Source organism: Perognathus longimembris, chromosome 6 (genome assembly GCF_023159225.1).
Source record: "Perognathus longimembris pacificus isolate PPM17 chromosome 6, ASM2315922v1, whole genome shotgun sequence".
Lineage (NCBI taxonomy): Eukaryota > Metazoa > Chordata > Mammalia > Rodentia > Heteromyidae > Perognathus > Perognathus longimembris.
The window spans coordinates 60,866,911-60,891,400 of NC_063166.1; the positions used below are offsets into that span (position 1 = coordinate 60,866,911).

A 24,490-nucleotide genomic window follows, 5' to 3' on the forward strand; every position below is an offset into this window, starting at 1 on the left:
TCCAATAGAAGCAAATGGGTAACTCAGTTGTTAAAGAGAAAATAGATTACTATTTTGCATATTGAGAAGGTGGACTTTCTAAACCCCTTAAAGAATTAAAACTGGGGGCTGGGGATGTGGCCTAGTGGCAAGAGTGCTTGCCTCGTATACATGAGGCCCTGGGTTCAATTCCCCAGCACCACATATACAGAAAATGGCCAGAAGTGGCGCTGTGGCTCAAGTGGCAGAGTGCTGGCCTTGAGCAAAAAGAAGCCAGGGACAGTGCTCAGGCCCTGAGTCCAAGCCCCAGGACTGGCAAAAAAAAAAAAAAAAAAAAAAAAAAAGAATTAAAACTGGTTGGCATTTCATTCATTCTGTTGTAGAAATTAGAGTCTGTGTTACAAAAATTCTGGACATAAATCGCTGCCCCAAATCACTCTAATTAGAGATCAAAGACATTCGTTATAGCTCATAAAATTGCCAGGGCAATAAGGGTTAAAAAAATCACAGATGACAATGTCTAAACAATGCACACTGAGAGTAGCACTGTCATAGTGATCTGTGACAAATATCACAGACTTTAAAGATAGGAATATTTGGATTTATATTTTTAACTCTTGAAGGAAATTATTTGCAGAAAAACAATCATTAGTAACATTGAATTAAGTTCAAATGTGAAAAAGAGAAGCTCTTAAAATATGTTCACTTCAGTATTTCTTAAAATGCTGATTGAATAGTTCTAGAGGGAGCATCATTCTTAAGTGAACAGGTTCTTGAAGTTCACTATTTCTTGTGTGCTGGTTTTCTAGTTATTTCTGTATGTATCTAAAAACTTCTCAGTATCTTAGGAAAATAGCAATTCCTTAATGGAGAGTCATATTTGATATATCTTTGATGCATAGCTGCATAGCTGCATAAACATTATTATTTAAAATTTTAAGATTTTATTTTTGTCCTTTCGTATAATAACTGAGTAACTGCTATAGGAATGGTGGCAGTCTATGGATGAACTCTTTGTGAGACTTTGTCTCAACAAACAAACAACAACAACAAAAACTCAATGTACTTCAATTGTCTTCCCTTAAACAGATTGTTATTTCACTATTTGGATAGAGAGTGGAAAATGGTATAGGAATGAAGCCAAGACAAGAGAGAATGATTTGGGTTAAGATGTCCAGATAAAACAAAATATGACTTTATTTCCATTTTGTTTTGCAATGAAATGATAGAAATGTACCACTCCTAATGGAAAAAAGCCTCCACAACTCAAAGTAAATGTGTATTATTGTGTATTTGGGAGTGTTCAAATGACACCTATCCTTGGCAGCTGAGTTATTTTTAGATATAATTTTAACACAGGCTAAATATGACATAAATCCAAAATCTTTCCCAAATGTTTGCACAACATCACATGAATCCAGATGGAAAAAAGTGCCTCTCAGATTTCCATTTACCATACCTTGGCTACTTCTTCATGGAAAGCCACGAGATTCAAGTGGGAGATGTTCACAAGGTCAGGCCCATACACCACCGTTATCATGCGATGCTCCAGGCGCCCGATGTTCCCCACATCTAGAAGCTCACGTAATTTGGGGTCCTAGATAACAAATGTGGAAAAACAAATTAGCCTACCCTGAGGTTACAACCCAAGAGGAGAGTAACACAAAGAGAACTGAACCTTGCAGGATTTCAAAACAGAATTGCATTTTAACATGGGTATAAAAAAAAATTCCAGAAACAAAACAACTGCCCAAAGGCTGTGCAGAGAAAATATCTTCCTTAAGAAGTATGGTCTTCAATCAAGTGTCATATTCCTATTCAGCAACACATTTTTATGTACTGTGACTCTCATTTTATTTCCGCTGATCATCCCATATGGAAGTGAACAACATCTCCATCCCTCTGTCCAGAATTCATGGCTATATCAAGACAAGGAAGGTAGTTTTTGCAAAATCAAAAAGATCTTAAGTCTTCTCTAATTTGGATCTTAAAGGCTCCTAAGTGGTCCACATGTCATACACCTAGTCCTTAGCTTGGTACTCTAGGGAGATATTAGAAACTAAGAGGTTTGGTTTAGTGGGAGGTCATCTAATCCGATCATGGAGGGGTGTGCCCCTGAAAGGAATATTGGAATTTGTGCCCCTCGTTCGTTCTCTTGCCCTTGCACTTGTCCTTGCCTTTTCACTATTTGGCCAGGTGCATTCATGAGTTTGCTATGCCTTCTAATTCTACCATGGAGTGCCATCCCTCACTCTATCATCAGGGTCCTGAAAGTGATAAGTCTGCCTGATTATGAGCTGAGCCCTCCCAAATGGTGAGCCCAAACCACCATTGTCCTTATCAGCTGATCACTGGTACAGGTTAGAGTAAGGGAAATATGCCATCTAAGATGATGGCAGTAACACAAGCAAGGCTCTTTGTGTTGGCTTTCTCCAACTCCGAGTACAAACATAAAGAGATAGGGTGTTAAAATGAACAGGATAACCATATCCACCAAAACTCTGTTAGTTTAAATTCTACCTTTAGAACGATCTGTGATTTGAACATACAGAATTTCTGCCATCTTTTGAGAACAAGTTGCATTTTTTTGAACACGGTAAGTAAGAATTCCATAGAGATACAATTGGTTATTTATTTTTTTCAGGAAAAGGGAAGTGTCCAAGTTTTGGGGACTCAAAATAAAACCTAAAATAGAGTTTAGTCAGCTTGGCTGGATTTCTTTTTCTCCCGTAGGACAGGCCCTGAAAGACTTCTCAGTCCAAGCAGAAAATTAGCATCAAATCAATCACTTAGCAAATTTGCTGCCAGCTTCTGAACAGGGAATAAACTTGCATTCTTATTTACTTAGCTAAATGCTGGGCCAATATGGTCTGATTACTGAGGCTGGTTAGCCTGACCTCCCTTCTGAGGTTTTTATGTACACAATCCTTACAAAGAAAGAATAGAATTTGAAGAAAAGCCCCAAAAGAAAACAAACAAAACCCTTGCTAAACTGAGTTACTTTTTATTTGGTACCATTAATTCTCTCTTTAGCTAATTAAAGGTTTTACTATGCTTGGCTGGGTGAAGAGGTATATTTCAGGTAAGTTACAAAAAAGAGAAAATTCCATTTCAAAGCTTTTCCCAATGTAATTTGAAGCTTCAGCTCCCCTGTCAGGTTAGGAATGGAATAGATGAGGCCTCCCAGAAAGATCAAAAGCTACCATAAAAACATCAATTTCATGACCCTGAAAAAAAGAGGCATGTAATCAAAAATTTTTAAATAAATAATTATTGCAAAAGAGACATTTTTAGCAATCTGGAGTTAATAAAAGATTAAAAGGGAATATCCAGGAAGAATTCATGTTTTGTGAAGGGTAATTAAACAATGATAACAGATAACAGATGTTTGGTAAAATGATTAATAGCATCACAATGCTTTTTTTTTTTAACACAATTTGGAGCAAGCTTAGAGAGAAAGTATGTTTGATCAGTTCTTGTAATTTTGTGAATTTTTGGTGTATACTTGGAAGAGGAAAATAATTCTCAGAAACTACTACAAGCTTGTAATTAACAGTCACAAGTTCTAAATCAGTAATTAGAATCCATCATTAGCTTTACTCCTGCTGCTTTAAAGGGAAAATATTAACTCCATTTTAAAAGTTAAATCCTAGATTATCTCTGTGCCTATGATATTCATAGAAAAGAGACTGTCTGGCTGAGTAAGTTCAATGCTTTTCAGTCATCAGGATTCAGAATTAAATTACTTCATGTCCATTGCAAAGAGCACTGAGTTTTACTTCAGTTAAAAGTTCATTAGCAATTCTCATTTTAGATCATCAGCCACTGAAAAGTAAAGCCTGTTTTTCTCTTAAGAATGGAGGACTCTCTTTTTCTGCCATGTTTCCCTGTAGTTATAACATTTAACTGAAGAATGCCTACAAGTTAAGAAATTATTCTTTGAAAAGTTGCCAACCATTGCTGGCTCATATCTGCAATCCTAGCAATTCATGTGGCTGAGATTTGGATGAGGTATGAAGCTAACCCAAGTTTTAAAAAAAAAAGGTCATGGGATTCGACCTCCAAAATAACCAGCAAAAAACTTGTCTAAAGGCATGGCTCAGGTTGTAGAACACTCAAGATGAGTACTCAAGAGGGAAGCATAGAGTTGAAGCTCAAATTGGCAAAAGTTAAATGCCAGTTCGAGCCTTTACTACTCAATATGTTTTCTTTTTTAAACAAAAGCTGGTTTATTTGTATGTTAGATATACACAAAATAAGATACCTTTTATTCCAGAAGTATTTTGGGTGCCACAAACATATCTTATTTAATTTTTTTATCCCCCAAAAATATATCATTGGTGGCTTATTAGCCATCTTAAAATTGTTTTTGAGTTATTTCTGTTATCAGCATTTCACGTACTATTTTCAATATGTCATGGTTACAGTTTGAATCTATCAGTCATACAAATGATTAAGCATATGAAAATCTTTCTGTCAACACAGCGCAATAACTACAAATAAAAGAGATGCATTACTTATTGTACTTAAGTGAGATGCATAGAAACATAATGCAAATGATTCCATTGGCAGAACAAAAAAATAAATCAACCATAAACCTCATGTCCCTGAATTAATATTTTACATAACTCATTAAAATATTACTGCTCCATATGTGAAATCAAAATAGGAAAGAAAATGACATTACTTGCATTCCTAGGGAAGAATGGAAGGAAGTGGTGTGAAATACCACAGTGAAATCCCTTCCGGAATTTAGCATATGCTTACAAATTGAGTGAAAGGAATATAAAACAAGTCTGATGGAAGTGTGGGTACTAGAGAGAGAACTAACAGGGCAAAGGAAGGTGACTATGGTCAAAATACTTTTGCAAAGTGTGAAACAAGGAGGTTTGCTTGGAAAGGGGAAGAGTGAAGGAGAGGATGGATCTGATCAAAGTAAATTGTATGCATATGTGGGCATATGGTCAACAAGTTTATACTAATAAGAAAGTATAAAAATAAAAAGTAAAAAAAATAAAAAGAATGGAATTTAAAAGGTGAAGTTCAATGATCATTTTTTAAAGTTATCCTTAGTAAAAAAAAAATGGATAAAATATGTATCAGAAAAATAAGTCAATGGAAATAAGTAGTTAATTGATCTCACCAGTATTTGTCAAACTTAAAAATTCCAGAGAATAGAAAGTGGTGATTCATATTTTAAAAGTACCCTCTCTTCCTCCTCCTCTTCCTTCTCCCTGCCATCATAGGGCTTGAACTCAGGGCCTGGATGTTGTCTCCCAGCTTTTCTGTGCTCAAGACTAGTACTCTATCACTGAGTCAGCTCCATTTCTGGCTTTTTGGTAGTTTATTGGAGATAAGATTCTCACAGACGTTCCTGCCTGAACTGGTTTCATATCATGATTTTCAGATCTCAGCCTCTTGTGTAGCTAGGATTACAGGTATAAGCCACTAATGCCCAGCTCATTCTGCCTTCTTTAACATCAGCAACCATCCAACTGCCAGCAAAATTTGAATCTATCACAATTACTATTGCAGTGCACATACAAAACTCCCCACAAGCACCAAGGGTTAAGAATGTGTGCAAATTACACAATTAGGTGTCACTATTTAGGCTGCTATAGAAAGGCTAAAATAAATTACATTTCCATTCAACTTGTAGGATCAAGCAGTGATTCAAGATAATTTCCAATAGCTAAACATCCAAGTTTTAGAAGGATATAGAGACCTGTAGTTAAAAAGGATGCACAGGTACTTTCAGTGAGTTTGACTCAGCTTCCTGTTGGTGAGTTCTTTGTGGATGGTGAGACTTCTTCCTATTTTGTAGGAACACTGGCATTCTTCCCTCGTTCTTTGTTACAGTTATCTGTTGCCAAGGAGGCCTCTAGAAGCTCAGAACATCATTTAAAATGGAATATGTCAAAACAAAAGGTCTGACAAGTCTTTAAAAATGGCACAAATAAACAATGCTCCGTTTGGGAAATCCATGTGTCTGTATATTTCCTACAGGTTGTGGACACATGGGCGTAGGTGCGGAGATTGTGCCTTTCCTCTGGCTTTGATTTCTGGCCCTGTCTTTTACAAGCAACATGGCCTTCCAAAGCTAACTTTTCTGTGCTTCTGTTTCTCACATGTGAGATGATAACAAAGCATTATACAGATACCAAAACATTATATAAAAAACATACAGAGATATTGTCTATACAGGTAATAGAACTGGGGAAGGGGAGGGAATACCAAAATCAAGAGACAAAGAACAAAATGACAAACCATTCACAAAGCAACACTTAGAAACCATTTGTTGTAAACCAACTGCACAACTCTTGGGGGGAGAGGGGAAAGTAGGGCGGGTGAAATGAGGGAGGAGGTAACAAGTAGAACAAGAAATGTACTCACTGCCTTTCATATGAATCTATAAGCCCTCTGTATCACACTTTGACAATAAGGAAAAAAATAAATTAAAAAACATACAGAGAATGTGTAATAAGCACTAAATAATTGAAAACTAAACCAACAACGTGAAAGCAATAGACAACACAGGGCATATACTTGACTATGTAGTTTCTTACATGAACAAGAACATTTTTACTGGATATTAATATTTTTATTATCTCTTGGAGATTGGCAGTCAGGAATTACATTGGCATTTATGGGATTTATGGCTTGTTTAAATTTGGATGACTTTATAAAACACATTCATCTGAATTGATAGTTCCCTTAATTGCTCATGGGCAGTGTACTTTTAAAAAATGTTCAAGGTCAAGTCATTCTTGGAACTTTTTGAAATCCATCTCCTTCATTTTACTGGCTTTGAAAATTGGGCAATATATTTTCAGTGACCTTCACCTTTGTCTCTATGTGAGGTAGAGGATGGTATTAATGGCTGCCTAAAGCATTTGCCAAAGTTAGAACTGTGTTGCATGAACATGAGGAGTGAATAATTTTTGTGGTGACTGACATACATGCATACTTCCTTAAGTATGTAAAACAGCAATGAAATAGCTACTGATTCTCTTAATAGAACAATAGATGTTAATAAGGTTAAATAATTTCTCAGCAATCCATTATAAATAATTTGAAATAACTACATAATTCATCTATAAGTATCTTGAGATGTGAATATGTGTCTTTGAAAGCTTGAAATAGATTTCAAGGTTATTTGAATTTTCACTCATTAATTTATATCCCTTTTCTACTACTGTAGAAATGCACAAGTTAACTCAATTCTATAATACATAAAGATCAATAATGTATTATATCTTCCAAATCTCAGGGATATAAAATCCTTTAAAATTCAAAGTCTCAAGAAGACATGATATTTACTTTTTTAGAATAATAAATCATAGAGTCGAAAAATAACCTCTCTCTTAAATATGCCTTTTTAAGTATATGATTATGCTTGAAAGCAGGAAAATATCTTCTATAGTCCATTATTGATCCATCAAAGCACAGTATGCAAGAAAGGCCAAAGGTACCATCTCTAATCCTTCATCTTTCAATGAGAAGAAATTATGCTGAAAGTTGAGTGATTATGTTTATTCAGTAGGATTAAACAAGTTAATAATGTCTCCATGCCATAAAACTATCACCAGCCCTCTTATGACAATTCTACGTGGGGAATAAAAAGGGAATTAAAGCACGTAATAACCATAGTATTGAATAAAATAATCAGAAGGTGATGGGTTTTGAGTATTTATCACATGTATTTTTAATAAAACTCATTTTGTTGAAAGTTTGTGTTAATTTCTAATAATATTTTTAAATTTATTTTTAGTTTTTACAACCAGTGGTAACTTGAGCAAATAGTTTTAACATTTGTCTTCCACAAACTGGTACACAGTGGTTCCAGAGATTCCAGTATATATTAGATTCAACCTCATGGTTTGATCTAGAACTCGTCTGTAAACATTAAAATAAAGGAAAATCTATGTTACTGGGTAACAAAAAATAGTGTTAATTGAAGCAACAGTGCTTCAGATCTCCATTTATATAAACTTTCCCACTTTAGTGCTCCTCTGATTTTCTATTTCCCAGGAAGATTATTTCCCCATTGTCTTTATTGCTCCCAGCTCTCTCTATCTCTCTCACGTGTAAGAGTGATAAAGGTCAGCTAGACATAGGGAAATAAAAAGGCAGACTACCCAATGGCTAAAGGCTGTTAAAAACACAAGTCTGCATTATTCGGACATCATGGGGCATAGTAAGAAACAATAACACCCCAACCCAATTGGGTCCAATATGGCTGACCAAGAAAACCACGAAGAGTCCTTGTATTTCATAATACTACCATCTCCATACTATTATTCTTGTAACGTGGTTGTTTCCATTCTATATCTGCTCTCATGATGCATCCCACACGTGTAAGGTCAGGGAAATGAATTCCCCACCTTTCCCCGATCTGAAGTTACCAACAGACCTCCTCTCTGTTAACATGTTTCTATAAGAGAAGCTCCTCCAAATTCCAGTAGTATGATTCTCTATTCAGAAGGCCACACTGAACTCAAATGGGTATTTTTTTTTGCTCCATAATAATATTTCCTCCCATTTACTTTGTTTTGCCTTTTAAATTCTTTCTCTAATGGTGGCAACAAACTGAAAACATTTTGCAGAGAAGCTTGTCTTTATCTTTGAGATCTCTCCAGCTTTCACCACTGGCAACAAGAGGATACCATTCTTAGTATAATAAAAAATGGTCTGTTTTCTTTGGGTCTGGCTCACTTCACTTAGTATAATTTTTTCCAAGTCCTTCCATTTCCTTACAAATGGGGCAATGTCATTCTTTCTGATAGAGGCATAAAATTCCATTGTGTATATGTACCACATTTTCCTGATCCATTCATCTACGGAGGGGCATCTGGGTTGGTTCCAGATTCTCGCTATGACAAATTGCGCTGCAATGAACATTGTTGTGCTGGTGGCTTTACTGTGATTTTGTTTGTGGTTTTTTGGATAAATACCCCAAAGTGGGGTTGCTGGGTCATAGGGGAGTTCTACATTTAGCCTTCTGAGGATTCTCCATACTGCTTGCCAGAGTGGCTGAACCAGTTTACATTCCCACCAACAATGAAGTAGGGTTCCCTTTTGGCCACATCCCCTCCAACAACTGTTATTGTTAGTTTTCTTGATATATGACATTCTTACTGGGGTGAGATGGAATCTCAATGTTGTTTTGATTTTCATTTCCTTTATGGCCAGTGATGTAGAGCATTTTTTCATATGTCTCTTGGCCATTCTCATTTCCTCATCAGAGAAGTCTCTTTGTAGGTCTTTAGCCCACTTGATGAGTGTGCTATTAGTTCTTTGCAGTTTTGTTTTGGAGGAAGGTAATTTTTTTAGTTCTGCATATATTTTAGATATGAGGCCTTTGTCCATTGAATGGCCGGTAAACATCTTCTCCCAGTCTGTGGGCTTTCTGTTTATCTTGCAAGCTATGTCCTATGCCGTGCAGAAGCTCTGCAGTTTGATGCAGTCCCATTTGTCCAACCTTTCTTTGATTTGTAGCCTTTCTGGGTCTTTGTTCAGGAAGTTCCATCCTGCGCCAAGGAGCCCAAGTGTTTCTCCTACTTCTTCCTTTAGTGTTTTCAGGGTGTCTGTTTTGATTTCGAGGTCTTTAATCCATTTGGAATTGATTTTGGTGCAGGGTGATATATAAGGATCTAGTTTTAGTTTGTTGCATGTGTTGAGCCAGTTTTTCCAGCACAATTTGTTAAAGAGGCTATCTTTCTTCCAAACTATTGTTTTAGCCCCTTTATCAAAGATTAAGTAGGCGTAGTTCTGTGGGTTCATTCTCGGTCTTCAATTCTGTTCCATTGGTCTTCAGGCCTGTTCCGGTGCCAATACCAAGCTGTTTTTATTACTATAGCTTTATAATACAGCTTGAAGTTGGGTATTGTAATTCCTCCAGCACTCTTCTTTCTGCTTAGGATTGTTTTTTCTATTCTAGGTCTTTTATTATTCCATATGAATTTCTGGATTGCTTCCTCTATTTCATCAAAGAATGGTGTTGGGATATTAATGGGTATTGCATTGAATTTGTAGATTGCCTTTGGCAATATTGCCATTTTGATTATATTAATCCTCCCAATCCAGGAGCATGGGAGGTTTTTCCATTTCCTTAGTTCTGACTTAATTTCATTTTTCAAGGTTTTAAAGTTCTCCTCAAAGAGGTCTTTCACTTCTTTGGTTAAGGTTATTCCTAGGTATTTTATGTTTTTGGAGGCTATTGCAAAGGGGGTTGCTTTCCTGATATCAGCCTCGGTTTCCCTTATTGGGAATAATTAGCACAGGTTTAGGCAAGTCACAGCAGAGGATCACAAGAGCCCAATAGCTATACCCTTATGATCACATAAGATGATGCTAAGTGAAATGAACTCCATTTTATGGAAATGATTGTTATATCACAGTTGTAACTACTTTCAACATCCCATGTGTATCTGTAGTTTCTACTATTGATGATGTTCGTGTATCACCTTCTTGTGATTGTATCTACACTATCTCTGTAATCTTATCTGAGTGTATGGGAAACAGTGTGTACTGGTATTAGAATTAGGAAATTCAAAGGGAATACCAAAATTGAGAGACAAAGGGTAAAATAAGAGAAACAACAACAAAAGCAATACTTGCAAAACTGTTTGGTGTAAGTGAACTGAACACCGCAGGAGGGGAAAGGGGGAGGGGGAGGGGGGTATGAGGGACAAGGTAACAAACAGTACAAGAAATGTATCCAATGCTTAACGTATGAAACTGTAACCTCTCTGTACATCAGTTTTATAATAAAAACTTTAAAAAAATTAAAAAAATGGTCTGGTTTGGGTAGATACCAACTTCCTGAGCTTATTCCAATAGGACTGGATTCTCAGCGACCACATTCATTTACAATATCAACAGCACAAAGGGAAATATAATTAGGGAATTTCATTCTGAAGTATAATCAAAGTTTTCCTTGCATGGAAGCATATGTTTGGGCAGGAGCACTGTTCTATGGACCACTGTTCAATATTTCAAATGCTCCTCTGTAGAAGACCAACAACTTTCCTTGTGCTGTTGAGCATCTGCTACATGGTCCTCATGCATCCACTGACAAACAGTCCTGGGGCTTGAATTCTTGGCCTGAGCTCTGTCCCTGGTTTCTTTTGGCTCAAGGCTAGCACACTACCTCTTGATCCATGGCGCCACTTCTGGCCTTTTCTGTTTATGTGGTGCTAAGGAATTAAACCCAGGGCTTCATGCATGCTAGGCAAACACTCTACAGATAAGCCACATTCCCAGCCCCCATTGTCAGTATTTTAATTGAACAACCTGACATGGTTCTATTTGGTGCTGTTGTATTGGTGAATAATAATAGATATTATCATCTTGGTGAAGAAATATAAATTACAAAAATAGATTCAGCTGGGCAGGTGGCTCACCCCTGTAATCCTTGCTACTTAGGAGGCTGAGCTCTGAGGCTTGCCATTTGAAGCCAGCCCAATTAAATCACAGAAAATGCCATAAATTGTGCTGTGACTCAACTTGTAGATTCCTAGCCTTGAGTAAAAGGAGCTCAAGGACAGTGCCCAGGTTCAGAATTCAAGCCTCAGTACCAGGAAAAAAAGTGTAGGTTCTCAAAATGTGCAAAAGAATCTAATTGGAAAATCTGACAAAATCTAGGCAATTAAGGAGTGCTACCCTAAAAAAGCATTTATCGAACTGAAATTTGAGAAATGAAGAAAAGTTTTCATCAGAAGCAGAAGAACTGTAAGCATTTCGGGCAGATTGGAAACATAGCAAATGTCTGGTGTTAATACAGAATCTTGAGTTTTAGAAAGTTGAACGCCAGTAGATGAAGTCAGGTGAAACAAGCATGTGAGATAAATAGGAAGCCAGACTACACCAGATGTATGGTCTTTTCTTTTTAAACTCCTAAGCAAAGTGAGGAAGTCGAATGATTTCAAGCCAGGGAAATAGGATGCCATTTACTATAATGTGGCACTGACTAGAGAAGAGGCACCTGCAGCATTTTATATGACAGAGTCCAGTAGCTTTGACCAGAGGTACTGTAGTATTACTGGATAATAATACCACATACCAACGGCAAAATCAGTTTGATGTTGGATTGGGTATTTAGGTTGAAGAAATGTAAGTCAATATAATAATTCTTAGTTTCTGAACTGTACCATGAAGATAATGATGCTGTAGATAAGGAAGATAGAACAGGTTTGCATAAGAAGAGGTTATGATCACATATTTTAGTTTACATATACTAAGTCTGAAGTTCTTTAGAAGTTTATTCCTACTTGCAATACATAAATCCAACTGGAAAGATCTTATCTACCAGGAAAGGGCTACAGGAAACAAAGTCACTTTAATTCTGGTTGCCATTTAACTACTGCTAAAGCAACCTGGAGAACAAGATATCAAGTAGATTAGTTATAATTTATTTTTCTCTTACAGCATCAGGTTATTGCACTTATATCCAACAAATATTCATGTCCTTGATTCTTATGCTAAACTTACCTTAATAGTAATCAAGTGGGGGCTGCGAATATGGCTTAGTGGTAAAGTGCTCGCCTCGTATACATGAAGCCCTGGGTTTGATTCCTCAGCACCACATATATAGAAAAAGCCAGAAGTGGCGCTGTGGCTCAAGCGACAGAGTGCTAGCCTTCAGCAAAAGGAAGCCAGGGACAGTGCCCTGAGTTAAAGCCCAAGGACTGGCAAAGAAAAAAAAATAGTCATCAAGTATAGCCCAGAAAATCCTAGTGAATATGATCATTTGAAGAATAGTTTTTAAAGCAGCTCAGTGAGAGTTGACACATTTTTGGACATGTCTCTGCAGAAGACAAATATTAAAGATTCCTGTGCATTTTTACATTAAGTAATAAAAAAAGGACATTTCAGTAATTAAAAACACTTTATCAGGAACATTGATTTCTATGGTCACTGTATTTTATAAAGGCAGGTTTGAATAGTAATTTAGAACTAAAACAGCATCAAAGTGTGATGCATTAGATGCTTTTGTACATATAATAAAAGAGCTATAAATCACTGCCACCTTTATGAATTTGAAATTCCAAAATGCCAGTGATGTGCAAATGTCTTAAACATTTTATAGAATATCTGCAGTAGAAATCATTTAAGTGCACAGGATAGTATTGTATGCAATATATACAAGTAATTTCCATAAAGAATACTGAGGAATAAATTACACATACATGATAAAAGCAACATTATAAACTTGTGCAGGATGGGGGCTATAGCTTAGGAATAAAGCCATTGCCTAGAACACACAAGGCTCTGGGTTCCATTCCCAGCACAGTAAAGAAAAGAAACAATAATACATAGCTACAATGCTATGATGTTACAGTTCTACAGACCTATAGTCATTCTATCCAGCTATGGGCATATAAAGCAAAGATAGTTAAGAAATCTAGCCTAAAATCTTGTTTGTACACAGTGGGATCATACTTGCTGTTGTTTTACATCTGAGAAACTCTTGAATATGAATATAGTGTATGTTCACAAACATTCAAATCATTTAGGAAAGTATAATGAGATGAAATGTACTTTTAATCCCACTAGCCAGAAGCAAGCAGCGAGACCATGCAGGCGAACATCTTCTGAGGCCATTGCTATACATTAGAAACTTTGGAGAAGATGGACCTGTTGCTATACTTGTGCAGAGCACTGTCCTTGGCCTCTTTTTGCTCAAGGCTGGCACTCTGCCACTTGAGCCACAGCGCTACTTCTGGCCATTTTCTATATATATGGTGCTGGGGAATCAAACCCAGGCCTTCATGTATATGAGACAAGCACTCTTGCTACTAGGCCATATTCTCAGCCCCCACATCAAATACTTAAATGGCTACTGAATATTTGAAATGTGGCCAGTGTCCAGAAATTTGATTACATTTAATTTACATCACATCAATTTAAATTCACTTAAAATTAAATAGCCACATAAAGCCAGTGGCTATTTAGTTTGTAGTCCTTAGTGCAGGCTGCACATTTCTCTATCAACATGTATACAAGTGAATAATTTTACATAGGCCAGATCAGGCTACGTATACTTATTTGTAGCTTGTTCATTTTTAGTCAATGTATTGATGAAATCATTATAAATTTAATAATCGATTAGTCTTTTAGTATGTAGGGATCCCATTTTATAGATGTACCATATTTACTTAACACATCTCCCATTTGTGAATAGTTTTATTCTCATGAGCAATGTTTCAATGAACAGTGTATTTGTATACACAAATATGTGTGTGTTTGTGTTCACATATGCTTCACAAACTTTGGATAAGCAAAGTGAAACTTCAGATTCCAAGGAATGAATATTGGTGGCCCAACATACATGTTTCCTGATTTTCTTTAAAAGATATTTACTCATTCATACAACCATTAATGTAATATGTGTATAGTACATGTGAATAGCACATTGGTAACTAACAAGTGTTTCATCCTTGGAAGTCTTTTGAACAACATGGTATCTTGTGCTTGTTTTGATTTGTGCTTTAGAATTTAGTAGTGATGGTAAACATGTCTTCTTATTTCTTAGCCATTCTTATGCTTTTCATTGTAGGAATTATTCTAGTCTGTCAGGTCTCTTCTCTTACGGATGTGCATATATGTGGGGAACACCCGCCCAGACGCCTTGCATACGAGGCAGTTCTGAGACCCCTGACATAGATATGAGCCGCCCCTTAGGGAGGTCCCATGATATCTCCCCTGATGGACAGCTCAGGCATCAAATCACAGCCCCTATGTAGGTGCATGTATCCCTCCCCTTTCCGCCGCCCCCCCAACCTGTGTGTGTAACAGATCTTTTCCTGAATTAAACGAGTTTGGGTCTGACCGGCTTCCTGGCTGCCTGATTGTCCTCTGTGGAGAAGAGGGCTGGGTGGTGGTCTGTCAGCCGCCACACCCTCTTCCTGGACTCACCCACATGGAGTACGCTTTCCTGTCTCTCCTGCAGGACAGGAGAGCATGGGAAGCTAAAAACCCCTGGCATTTCTGGCACCCAACGTGGGGCACGAAGCATGAAGGTAAAACTTTTTGGCGGGCCAGGCCAATCGGAATCTGAGGGGGAGGCCCCCGAAGAGATGGGGCATGCTCAAACCCAGCATGATGACCAAGTGCTCAAAGCACTGAGCTCCATGCTACAAAACGTAGGTTTGGGGGTCTCGAACTCCCAGACCAGGAGGGTCTCGAAAGAGTTGAAACACGCCATGATCTGGCTGGTGGCTGCCGGCCTTTCAGCCTGGCTGCTTGGGAGGGAGCAGCCCTCCTGCTGCCCTGGAGGGGAGGGAGGGGCCTGGGCCAAGTTCCCTAGGTCCTGAGCCAAGCGCCCCTGTGCTGCTGGAATGCATGGAGGATGAGCAAGATGGAGGATGGCCTCTGCCGTGCCCCCCCTCGGCTGGGGGCTCCACAATGCAAGCTCGGGCCACACCTGCCACGGTGCTGTGGCGCCTGGGGGCTTCCCGCCTCCTCCCCATTAACTCTGCATGTAAAAAAAAAATGGTTCTTTTAAAACAGGAAGCCAGGAGGCTAGATGCCCCCTGGGTTTCAGAGTTTTTTTGGATGCAAATAAGGCTGAGGCAGAGATATAAAAGCTTTAAAGGCTTAAAATACATTTCTAGATAAAGGATTTGAGCAGCCAGAGTACTCAGAGCAACCAACCAGGAAATATTGGGGGATTTCAAATGTCTTTAAACAGTCTGTGTAGAATCTTGCAGGAGGTGTGACAATCTATCCAGGGGACTCTCAGATGCCACGACAACCTTGCCCAGTTCCAACCCATCTCCCTGCCTGCCTCCATCACATGTGGCTAATGAAGCCTACTGATCCAGGATGGAGGACATAGCCATTGCTAAAGCTGAGACTTTTACATTATCTTGAACCTTTTCCCTCTCAATTGTTATTCATTTGTGTTCTCTTCCACCCTCCAGTAAGGTTAAATGATGATATGATTTGATGGCACATGGATTTCATTCATCTCATTCAGTCTGCTGTTCTCTAAGTGTAAACTCTCACAAGTGGTTGTTGGCCAATTCTCGACAAGCTGCAGGTGAGACTCTGTTCCTATTGTTCTCCTTGTTGCTTTAATTGGATATAAAAAGGGCTTTTATGGCTAGAACTCCTCGGATTGATTGCAGTTCAAAGCCAGCACGGGAAGAAAAGCTCTCTAAACCTCCATCGCCCAACTAACCAGCAAAGAGCCAGACTGCAAGCTTGGCTCAAGAGAACCAGAGAAATGCTGAAATCAGCATTGTGGCTCAAGTGGTAGAGCACTAGCCTCGAGCAGAAGTACTCAGGGACAGTGCTCAGGCCCTGAGCTCAAACCCCGTGAATGCCAATGGGAGCATGCCATCCCAGCAACAAGCATCTAGACCCCTGAGACTCAGCCAGTCCAGGGAACAAGGATCATAGAGAGGAGTAATAGGAGAATGATGTCACATCCTAAACGGAGTTGCCTTGTCTCACCCTTTCAAAACTAATCGGAGCCAGGAGATCAGGAGGAATAGTTACCTGTCCATTTTTCTTTTCCTGCTAGTTGTATATGTGTATATATATATTTATTTTAACCTTTGACTGGCTACTCCAAACCGGACCACTATCCCTAAACACTTCCTGCAGCTATCCCTCCTTCCTTGTAATTGGCCACAATTGGGTTCATGTTCTGAATGAAACTTTTCTGACTTATGCCCAGGTTATGTTCTCCTGTATCATTCATGTTAACTAGTCCTGTGAACTTGTCAGCCTTTTGCCTGACCCTTTCAAAAGTCTCTTTTAATAGGATAACATCCCTCACTGAGGTCACCACCTGGGAACTTGCAGTTCAAGGCCATCATCCTTCTACACTGCTGTGCCCAACGCAGATCTGGACCCTGGAGTCCCCAGCCCTAGGAACTTCCTGATGTGCCTAAGATACAGGAGCTGGCCAGAGGAGACCATGACATCCTCTGGTCCTAATAACCAGTCTCGTAGTAATGATGAGGACTTTTATCAACCAAACTGGATGGTGGCAGGCAAATCAGGGGCCCCTGACTACTTTGCCCCCTTTCAGCAGGAAGTAGTTCCAGAAGAAATGACCTTCACCCATACTTCCAGCCTGGTGCCCTCCTGTGTCATTTTTTAAAAACAAAAAGGAGGTGAACAGCCCCCATAACCAGTTAAGGACAGCTATGCTTACATTAAATATCTTAAATTTACACAAAAAATTTTAAATATTCCCAAAACAGTGTGGGAAGGAGCCTTGTATGTGCCTTTCCAAATTGGGAAATTAAGCCCAAAGCACTCTTTCTGGAGAAATGTCTTCTTGTTCTCTCTAGAAAAACAAGGACCGTGCTGGATTTTTTCTACTCTTCCATGGGAATATGGTAAGCCTGTATGCATGCATCAGTGGTAGACGATGCCTGAGGCAGCCAGCTTCCCTTCCCTGTTTGCTTCCTGGACTCTGCTTGACGTCTTTTCTGGCCTAATGTTTTGCTGTGGCAATATTGCTCGCAGCCTTACAAAAATTGGAAAGGAGTATTATTACCTTGTTGTTTCCCTTTTGTCTCTCCCCTGCTGCTAAACTTAGGGGTTCTAGTTGGAGGGAAATAGGAGTTGAGGTTTTTGACACCTTGCCTTAATGCTTATGATAAAATGTTTTACTAACCACATGTATTAAGTTACCAGCACCTTGGCTGCTGTGGACCTCCAGAGCCCAAACCTGCTTTCACCTCACCGCCAGAGAAGGGAGTGCTGCCTGCCTTATCTTGAGTGGCACAGAAACGGACTAAGAACTCCAATTTTCCCTGGACTGAGCCTTGTGTTTACATCCCCTCCTGCTATTTAAAAAACAGAAGGGGGAGATGTGGGGAACACCCACCCAGACGCCTTGCATACAAGGCAGTTCTGAGGGCCCTGACATAGATATGAGCCACCCCTTAGGGAGGTCCCGTGATGTCACCCCTGATGGACAGCTCAGGCATCAAATCACAGCCCCTACATAGGTGCATGTATCCCTCCCCTTCTGCCGCCCCCCAACCTGTGTAACAGATCTTTTCCTGAATTAAACGAGTTTGGGTCTGACCAGCTTCCAGGCTGCCTGTTTGTCCTCTGTGGAGAAGAGGGCTGGGTGGTGGTCTGTCAGCCCCCACACCCTCTTCCTGGACCCGCCCGCGTGGAGTACGCCTTCCCGTCTCTCCTGCAGGACAGGAGAGCATGGGAGGCTAAAACCCCCCGGCACATATATGTCTTTGTTTTACCTGGCACAGCCCATGCAAAACATTTCCTTTATCCCAAATATCTACACCATTTGGTTTAATTTTTCATAATGTATTTTTCTCTTTGTGATCATTTTTTAAATTATTCAGATTTATCAATGTTACTTGTTTAACTTTTCTGATATATTTTACCATTGTATTAAAAAAAATTCCCTATCCTGATCCTGGTATTACATGATCCTAGCACCAGAATATGGTCAAACTGCAGTTCCCAGAACAGCAGTCAATCAAGCATGGACTGAATTCTCTGGCACCAAAAGCCATAACAAGCCTTTCCTCCTTTAAGATATTTATTCCATGAGTAGATCACAGTGCTGTAAAGCTGATAGACACAGTATTGGAAACCTCTTTTGGTGATCTCTGTTAAATAAAATAGTGCATTTCAATTTTAGCCTGATGTAAGAATTTTTAATACTTAGGCTTAATCTTATAGAAAAACAACAAAGTGTATTTAGTAACTAAGAATTCAGGAAGTTGACATGCAATGGTACCATGTTAGTTTCTTGCACATACACTTTGTAACCTTTGTAACACAAGAGTGACCTATACCTTTTATTTATTTTTACTTTTTTTATGGAAGGTCAGAATAACAAGGAAAACTGAAGCAGAATTTGGCGCACAGATACACTAATGATTCAATCGCAATGTGACTATGAAAGTTTTATGTTAAAGCTTCCTGTGAAGCTTGAGAAAGACAACACATTGTTTAGATGCTTATAGTTTACCATGGATTCAAAATGGCATTTTAAAAATGAAAAAAAATGCATTTCCTAAAAATAAAATTCTCACCACCATCATAATGAATTTGAAGCCCTCCCTCACACAATACACTAAAATTAACTCAAAATGTATCACAGACATGAATGAAAAGTTAAAACTATTTAAAAAATCTTAGAAGAAAATGTACACATAATTCTTAAGGACTTGCACTAGGCAATGGTTTCTTACCTACTAAGATCACATGTAGTAAAACAGAAAATAGCTAAATTAGACTCTGTCAGAAATAAAACCACATTAAGCAGAGGTGAGGGGGTTGGTGAGGGGTGGGGGCCCGTAGAGTTTGGTGCTAGGACACTTGCTTAAAGGGAAAAGTTCTTGACATTTATAAAAAATAAAATGCTGGCAATGAAATGAAAGTAAAAATATTGAATTAAAAGGGATACTAACAAGAAAGACACCAATAGGTTGGGAAAATATTTATAAATTCGACCTAATGTGCCACTGGTGAAAATATAGAAGTGGTATAGTTACTTTGAAGAAAAGTTTTCCAATTGCTTAACATGATAAGAAGAGCTACCATATGACACCCAAATTCTATCTCTAGGCAAATAGCTAGGAGCAATAAATACAGGTCTACAAATAAAACTTGTGTATAAGAATTCATAGCAACATTTGTAGCAAGAGAAAGCCAAGAAAAGCTAAATGTCCATCAACTGAAAAATGGAAAAACAAAATGTAGCTTTTCTATGCAATGAAATCTTATTTGGCAATTCAAATCAACGCAGAATTCCTACCAGCTATGCCCTAGGATGAGTATTCAAACATTATGCCCAGTGAAGGAAGCCAATCACTTAGCACCACATACGATATGAATCTGTTTATAGGAAATTTCTAAAACAAAGACTGAAAGGAAGATGGAATGAAGGCTGAAAAAGTCTGGTTTTGCTTTTGAGTGATGAAAACCCTCTAAAACTATTCTTTACTAATATTTATATAACTGAGTACCAAATTAAAAATATTGAATATGCTATACCAGAAGCCAAAGAATTGTATATATTCAAATAATTAAATTATTGCAGTGTAAATACTGATATTCATTGAAGGTATGTTTGTATCTCCCTGAGGTGCATAGCAAGTGTTGAATAGTTATGTGAGTACGTATGTATGCAACGTGGAGTTCAGCGTGTTTTATGGAAACCTCAAAACTTTTTTCTCCTTGGTAGGTAACCACGTTTTCTTGGCCTAAAGACAAGTGAAGAATTGAAGGAAACAAAAATGAACAAAACAGTTGAGGCACTTATAATATGCAAGGCTTAGGACGGTACATTTAGCTTGGCACCATGACTTTGCCTGGATAGATGTGTTGATGTCAAGGATTAATTAGGTATGTATGATTCATTTGGCATAATGACTTTTAATCCTTAGGTTTCCTTACCTGTACTTTACTACTACCACTTCATTTAAATGCTGTGGAGTTTCCAAATTGGACCTCTTCCTCCACATGAATGCTTGAGACAGGGCTATTATCTTTGGAACACAAATAGTTTCAATATAAGTCTACATAACACCAGCTGTCTAATTTGTAGTAGCCAATAACTTCCTTTCCTCCATTAATCTGCCTGCTGTGGAGATGAAGGTGAGTGGGGAAATCTGGAGGAAAATAACACTTTCCAATCAATATTTTTTTTCTTGTTTTGGCAGGGAATAAGAGAAAAGTCATTTGACTTCACCATAGATCAAAAAGTCCCAGAAATACTAGAGCCAATTTTGAGGAGAACATTTAAATGATTAAAGGATCTCTTTTTACACATCTCAAAACATTTTCAAAACTAATAGTTCTAAATCATACTAGCCATCACTGTGCTGCCATTGATACTCATGGCAGTTTTCTGTTTATAGTAAAAGAAATATTGGATCTAAATATTAGAAATGTAATAAAAAGAAATCTTTGTTTGGAATAAAAATAATTACCTCTAATATTTTTGCCTTTTACCTTCACACATTTATTTATTTAGGAAATATTTGGTTGGCTACATCTGGCCATTCCAGCTGACTCATACTTGTACTTTTGTAAAACACATTTATGACACATTTTTATGAAAGACAAGAAACCACCATCTAAATCTAAGTATCATTATCTAAACGTCAAGAAATATTTTCTCATTCTAAAATTCAACAAAAGTCACAGGATAATTGTGCCTAACTTTGGTAAGCAATGGGGAACAATATGGTAAAATATTTTCTGAGCTAAAAGAAGTTTGCCACTGAGCATACTTTTCCCTTCAGCCAGTCAATCACTACCTCATTTTAAAGATGTTTTACTGCTTTGGTAAAGGGAACAATGATATTTGTTAACCATGTGATAGAGCTCAAAATATCTACCAAATCACAAATCTCTTCCTCATGGATATTTAAATTTTACCTGTGATTAGTCTTAGACTGTGAAAATAGAAAATTTTTGAGTTAGGCATAAGATTTAAACTTTGGTTTCCAGCTATTTTTATATTATTTTTATGCAACAACATATATACATATAGTGAAGATATATATGATATATATGTTGAAGACATATATATTAAAGATTATATATGTAGAAGATACATATATTCATATATATAAGATCACTGAGTGTATTCATTTTAAGTACTCAGCTTAATGCTTTCATATTTGTACATGTTGTGTAATCACTCCCAGGTTAAGATACATCTTACTTATTTCCAGCTCTTCAGATATAGTAGTTGTTAAAATATAGTGCATTTAGTAGACAAGTAAAATCATATATCTATATATGCATATATATGCACACACAATATGGTATTTTGATTATGTATATATTATTTAGTGTCTAAATCAAGATATTAGCAAATGTATTTACTGTATATCTATCAAGTTTTGGTGATTTTTGCCCTTAATTAAAAAATCTCAATTTTAAATTCATTTTTAATCATCCAGGTATATCATTCATTTATTTATCCACTTTTTAATTTGATACATATTTCACACGGGCACAGGCTTATGTGCCACATACATATTAATAACACATAGAGTGCTTCTTTATCGAAGAGCCATGAATAACCTATAATGAGCAAGGACATTTCAGAGCGGTAAGTGCGCGAAGAACATAAAATAAGGCAAGAGGAAATTAGTGGACTGAGGACAGAAATAACTTTAGATGGCATGGCGAGAAAGGGGCTGGTAGAAGAAAACATAGAAAAGAGAAGGGAGAGCTATGTAAAAGGTGGGGAAAGATATTCCAGGCAGTGTTAGTCAAGGCTAACATCCTGAAATTAGAATGCATGGTTGGCTCAAGAAATATCAAATTCAGAGTCCTGAATACAAAGTGACAGGAAGACAATGGATTATGGATGAAGTGCTTGGCATGTGGGGCAAATTCTGGGTATAATTATGTGGGCTATTGTAGGGTAGAGTCTGAAACCATGTGGGAAGTGGTAGCAACATTATTTGATTTCTATTTTTGGAAGATCGCTCTGTCAGATGTAAAACTTGAGGCAAGGAAACCAGTTAAAAAGTGATTTCAAAGTCTGTGTCATGAAGATGTCAGTAATGTGGAATCTCTGGAGATGAACAGAAGTGGCTAGATTTACATGCGATTTGGATGTGGAGACAAAATACCTTGCTAGGAAGCATCATGGGGTCACCGCAAAGGTTGGCAATGCAGGGAGAAAAGAAGAACTTGGTATTGACTTCACAAATAGAGAAAGTGGGTTGTAACTGTTGAATCTGACTTTACTGGGAAAGAGATGGACACATGATTGGGACCATCTTACCTAATGGTAAAAAAAAAAAAAAGCTATTCTAGAAAAACACTATGTATCAAAAGTGATGGAAAAGAAAAAGCATTTTTAACAGATGAAAAATGAAGAAAGGTCAGGTGTAGCATCACGCTATGTAATCTCAGCACTTAGGAGTCCGCTGAAGGTACATTGTGACTTTGAGGCCAATCTGGGCCACATAGATGCTGTCTCAAAAAAAAAAAAAATCAAGAAAAATGTTGAAGTGACTTTTAAAGTCCTGTCTTTATTTAAAAAAAGCCCAGGGCTTATAAGATTTTTGAAAGGAATTCAGTGAATCTGCCATGGGAAGGATAAATTCTACTTATTGGTACAGAAATGGAAAGATCTGGGCCTCTTTTATTTTACAGCACTATCAAATGACTCATCCAAAGCTAAAGTTAACATAAAATATAGGCTATCTTAGCTATGAACAGAAATAACCTAACAAATATTAATATGTGGAGTTTCTACATAGGCAATAACAATTAAGTAGAAGCAGTCTAAAATTGATCAGATTTTTATTCTGTGTCTAGTGCTTTTAAAAGGCTTTCTCCATGTGTTTTTCTGTTGGGAGACCAACAGTTTTTTTTTTTTTTGTGTGTGTGTGTGTGTTTAAATTAAGTTCAGAGGAAGAAAATAGGCACAGGGAAGTTAAGAAACTTGCTGTACTTCATGTGGCTAATCTGAGAAACTTTGATCAAAAGTTGCTTACTTAGGTAAGGTTAGAGAATTGAATTTCCACCATGTTCTAGAAGATATTCATGTTGCTGGGCTAGGGACCACACTTGGAGCATCAGTCTGTGAACTTAGTCACAGCTGTATTGATAAGCACTCCTCCTCTGTACAAAGACTAAATGACCCATTAGCTGGCAACACAAAACCCACCAGCTGTGATTACCTAAAACCTTGTTTGCTATGTATCTCAGTCTCACTTCAGGGAAAAGTGCAAATGTTAACCTAATTTTGGATAGGAGCCACTTTGATAACCTTAAACACTGCGCTTAACCATAGATTTAGCAGGATGCTCTTTACTCCTGAAATGTATTTGTAGTGCTGAGTTCTATTCATACTGAGTTGAAGTCAATGCACTAAATAAATAAATACATGACACAGAGGGAGCAGAAGGAAACAAATCAGAGTGGAAAACCTGGGGCATTTGTAAATAGCAAGTGCAGTCATGGGTTACAATTGGTGAAAATTTAGACTTATTTTTACAATAGTGTGCATCTTATTTTTTTCAGAGATGATAGATCTTTCATCTGTATTTCTAGAGTCCTCAATGTTTTGTAAACAGTCCTTCTACATAAATAAGATAGTATTAGGACAACAAATTTTACATATCTGGGGCTCCTCAAAAGTAAAATGTGCTGAAGAAAAAAAACCCCAGAAAACAAAACTCCTTCGAAACCATTCAAAGTACGAGGCCTGTAACATGGACTGTACCACATGGCTGGAGCCCAGCTCTCCATCAAATGTACATAAAGACGTTTCTACACAGTTGGGAGAGATGACAACCTCCTCAGCTAAGATTTCCCTTTTATCTACACTCCTAGGTTCTTTCTCACTTTCAAATTTAAAACTTTTTTTTTTAAAGAGCAGGGTCTGCAGATTTGACATAACTGGAATTTAACTTGCAGCCAACAGAGCTTTAAAATTATCATGAACAAAAGATCAAGAAGAGAACCATTAAGCAAAATTTCAACATCCCCCCCCCCTTGAAACACTCACTCTGCTTGCCCCTTAAGTGAT

General features: G+C 37.7%; 1 protein-coding gene across 3 annotated transcripts in view; it reads right to left on the reverse strand.

Moving 5' to 3' along the window:
- Window positions 1-24,490, reverse strand: part of Plcb1 (phospholipase C beta 1) — a 616,577-nt gene that overhangs the window by 208,477 nt on the left and 383,610 nt on the right. For all 3 annotated transcript variants that reach the window (XM_048348812.1, XM_048348814.1, XM_048348813.1), the window contains one exon: window positions 1,439-1,576. In XM_048348812.1, the coding sequence (XP_048204769.1) occupies window positions 1,439-1,576 (138 nt within the window). The remainder of the gene's footprint in view (window positions 1-1,438; window positions 1,577-24,490) is intronic.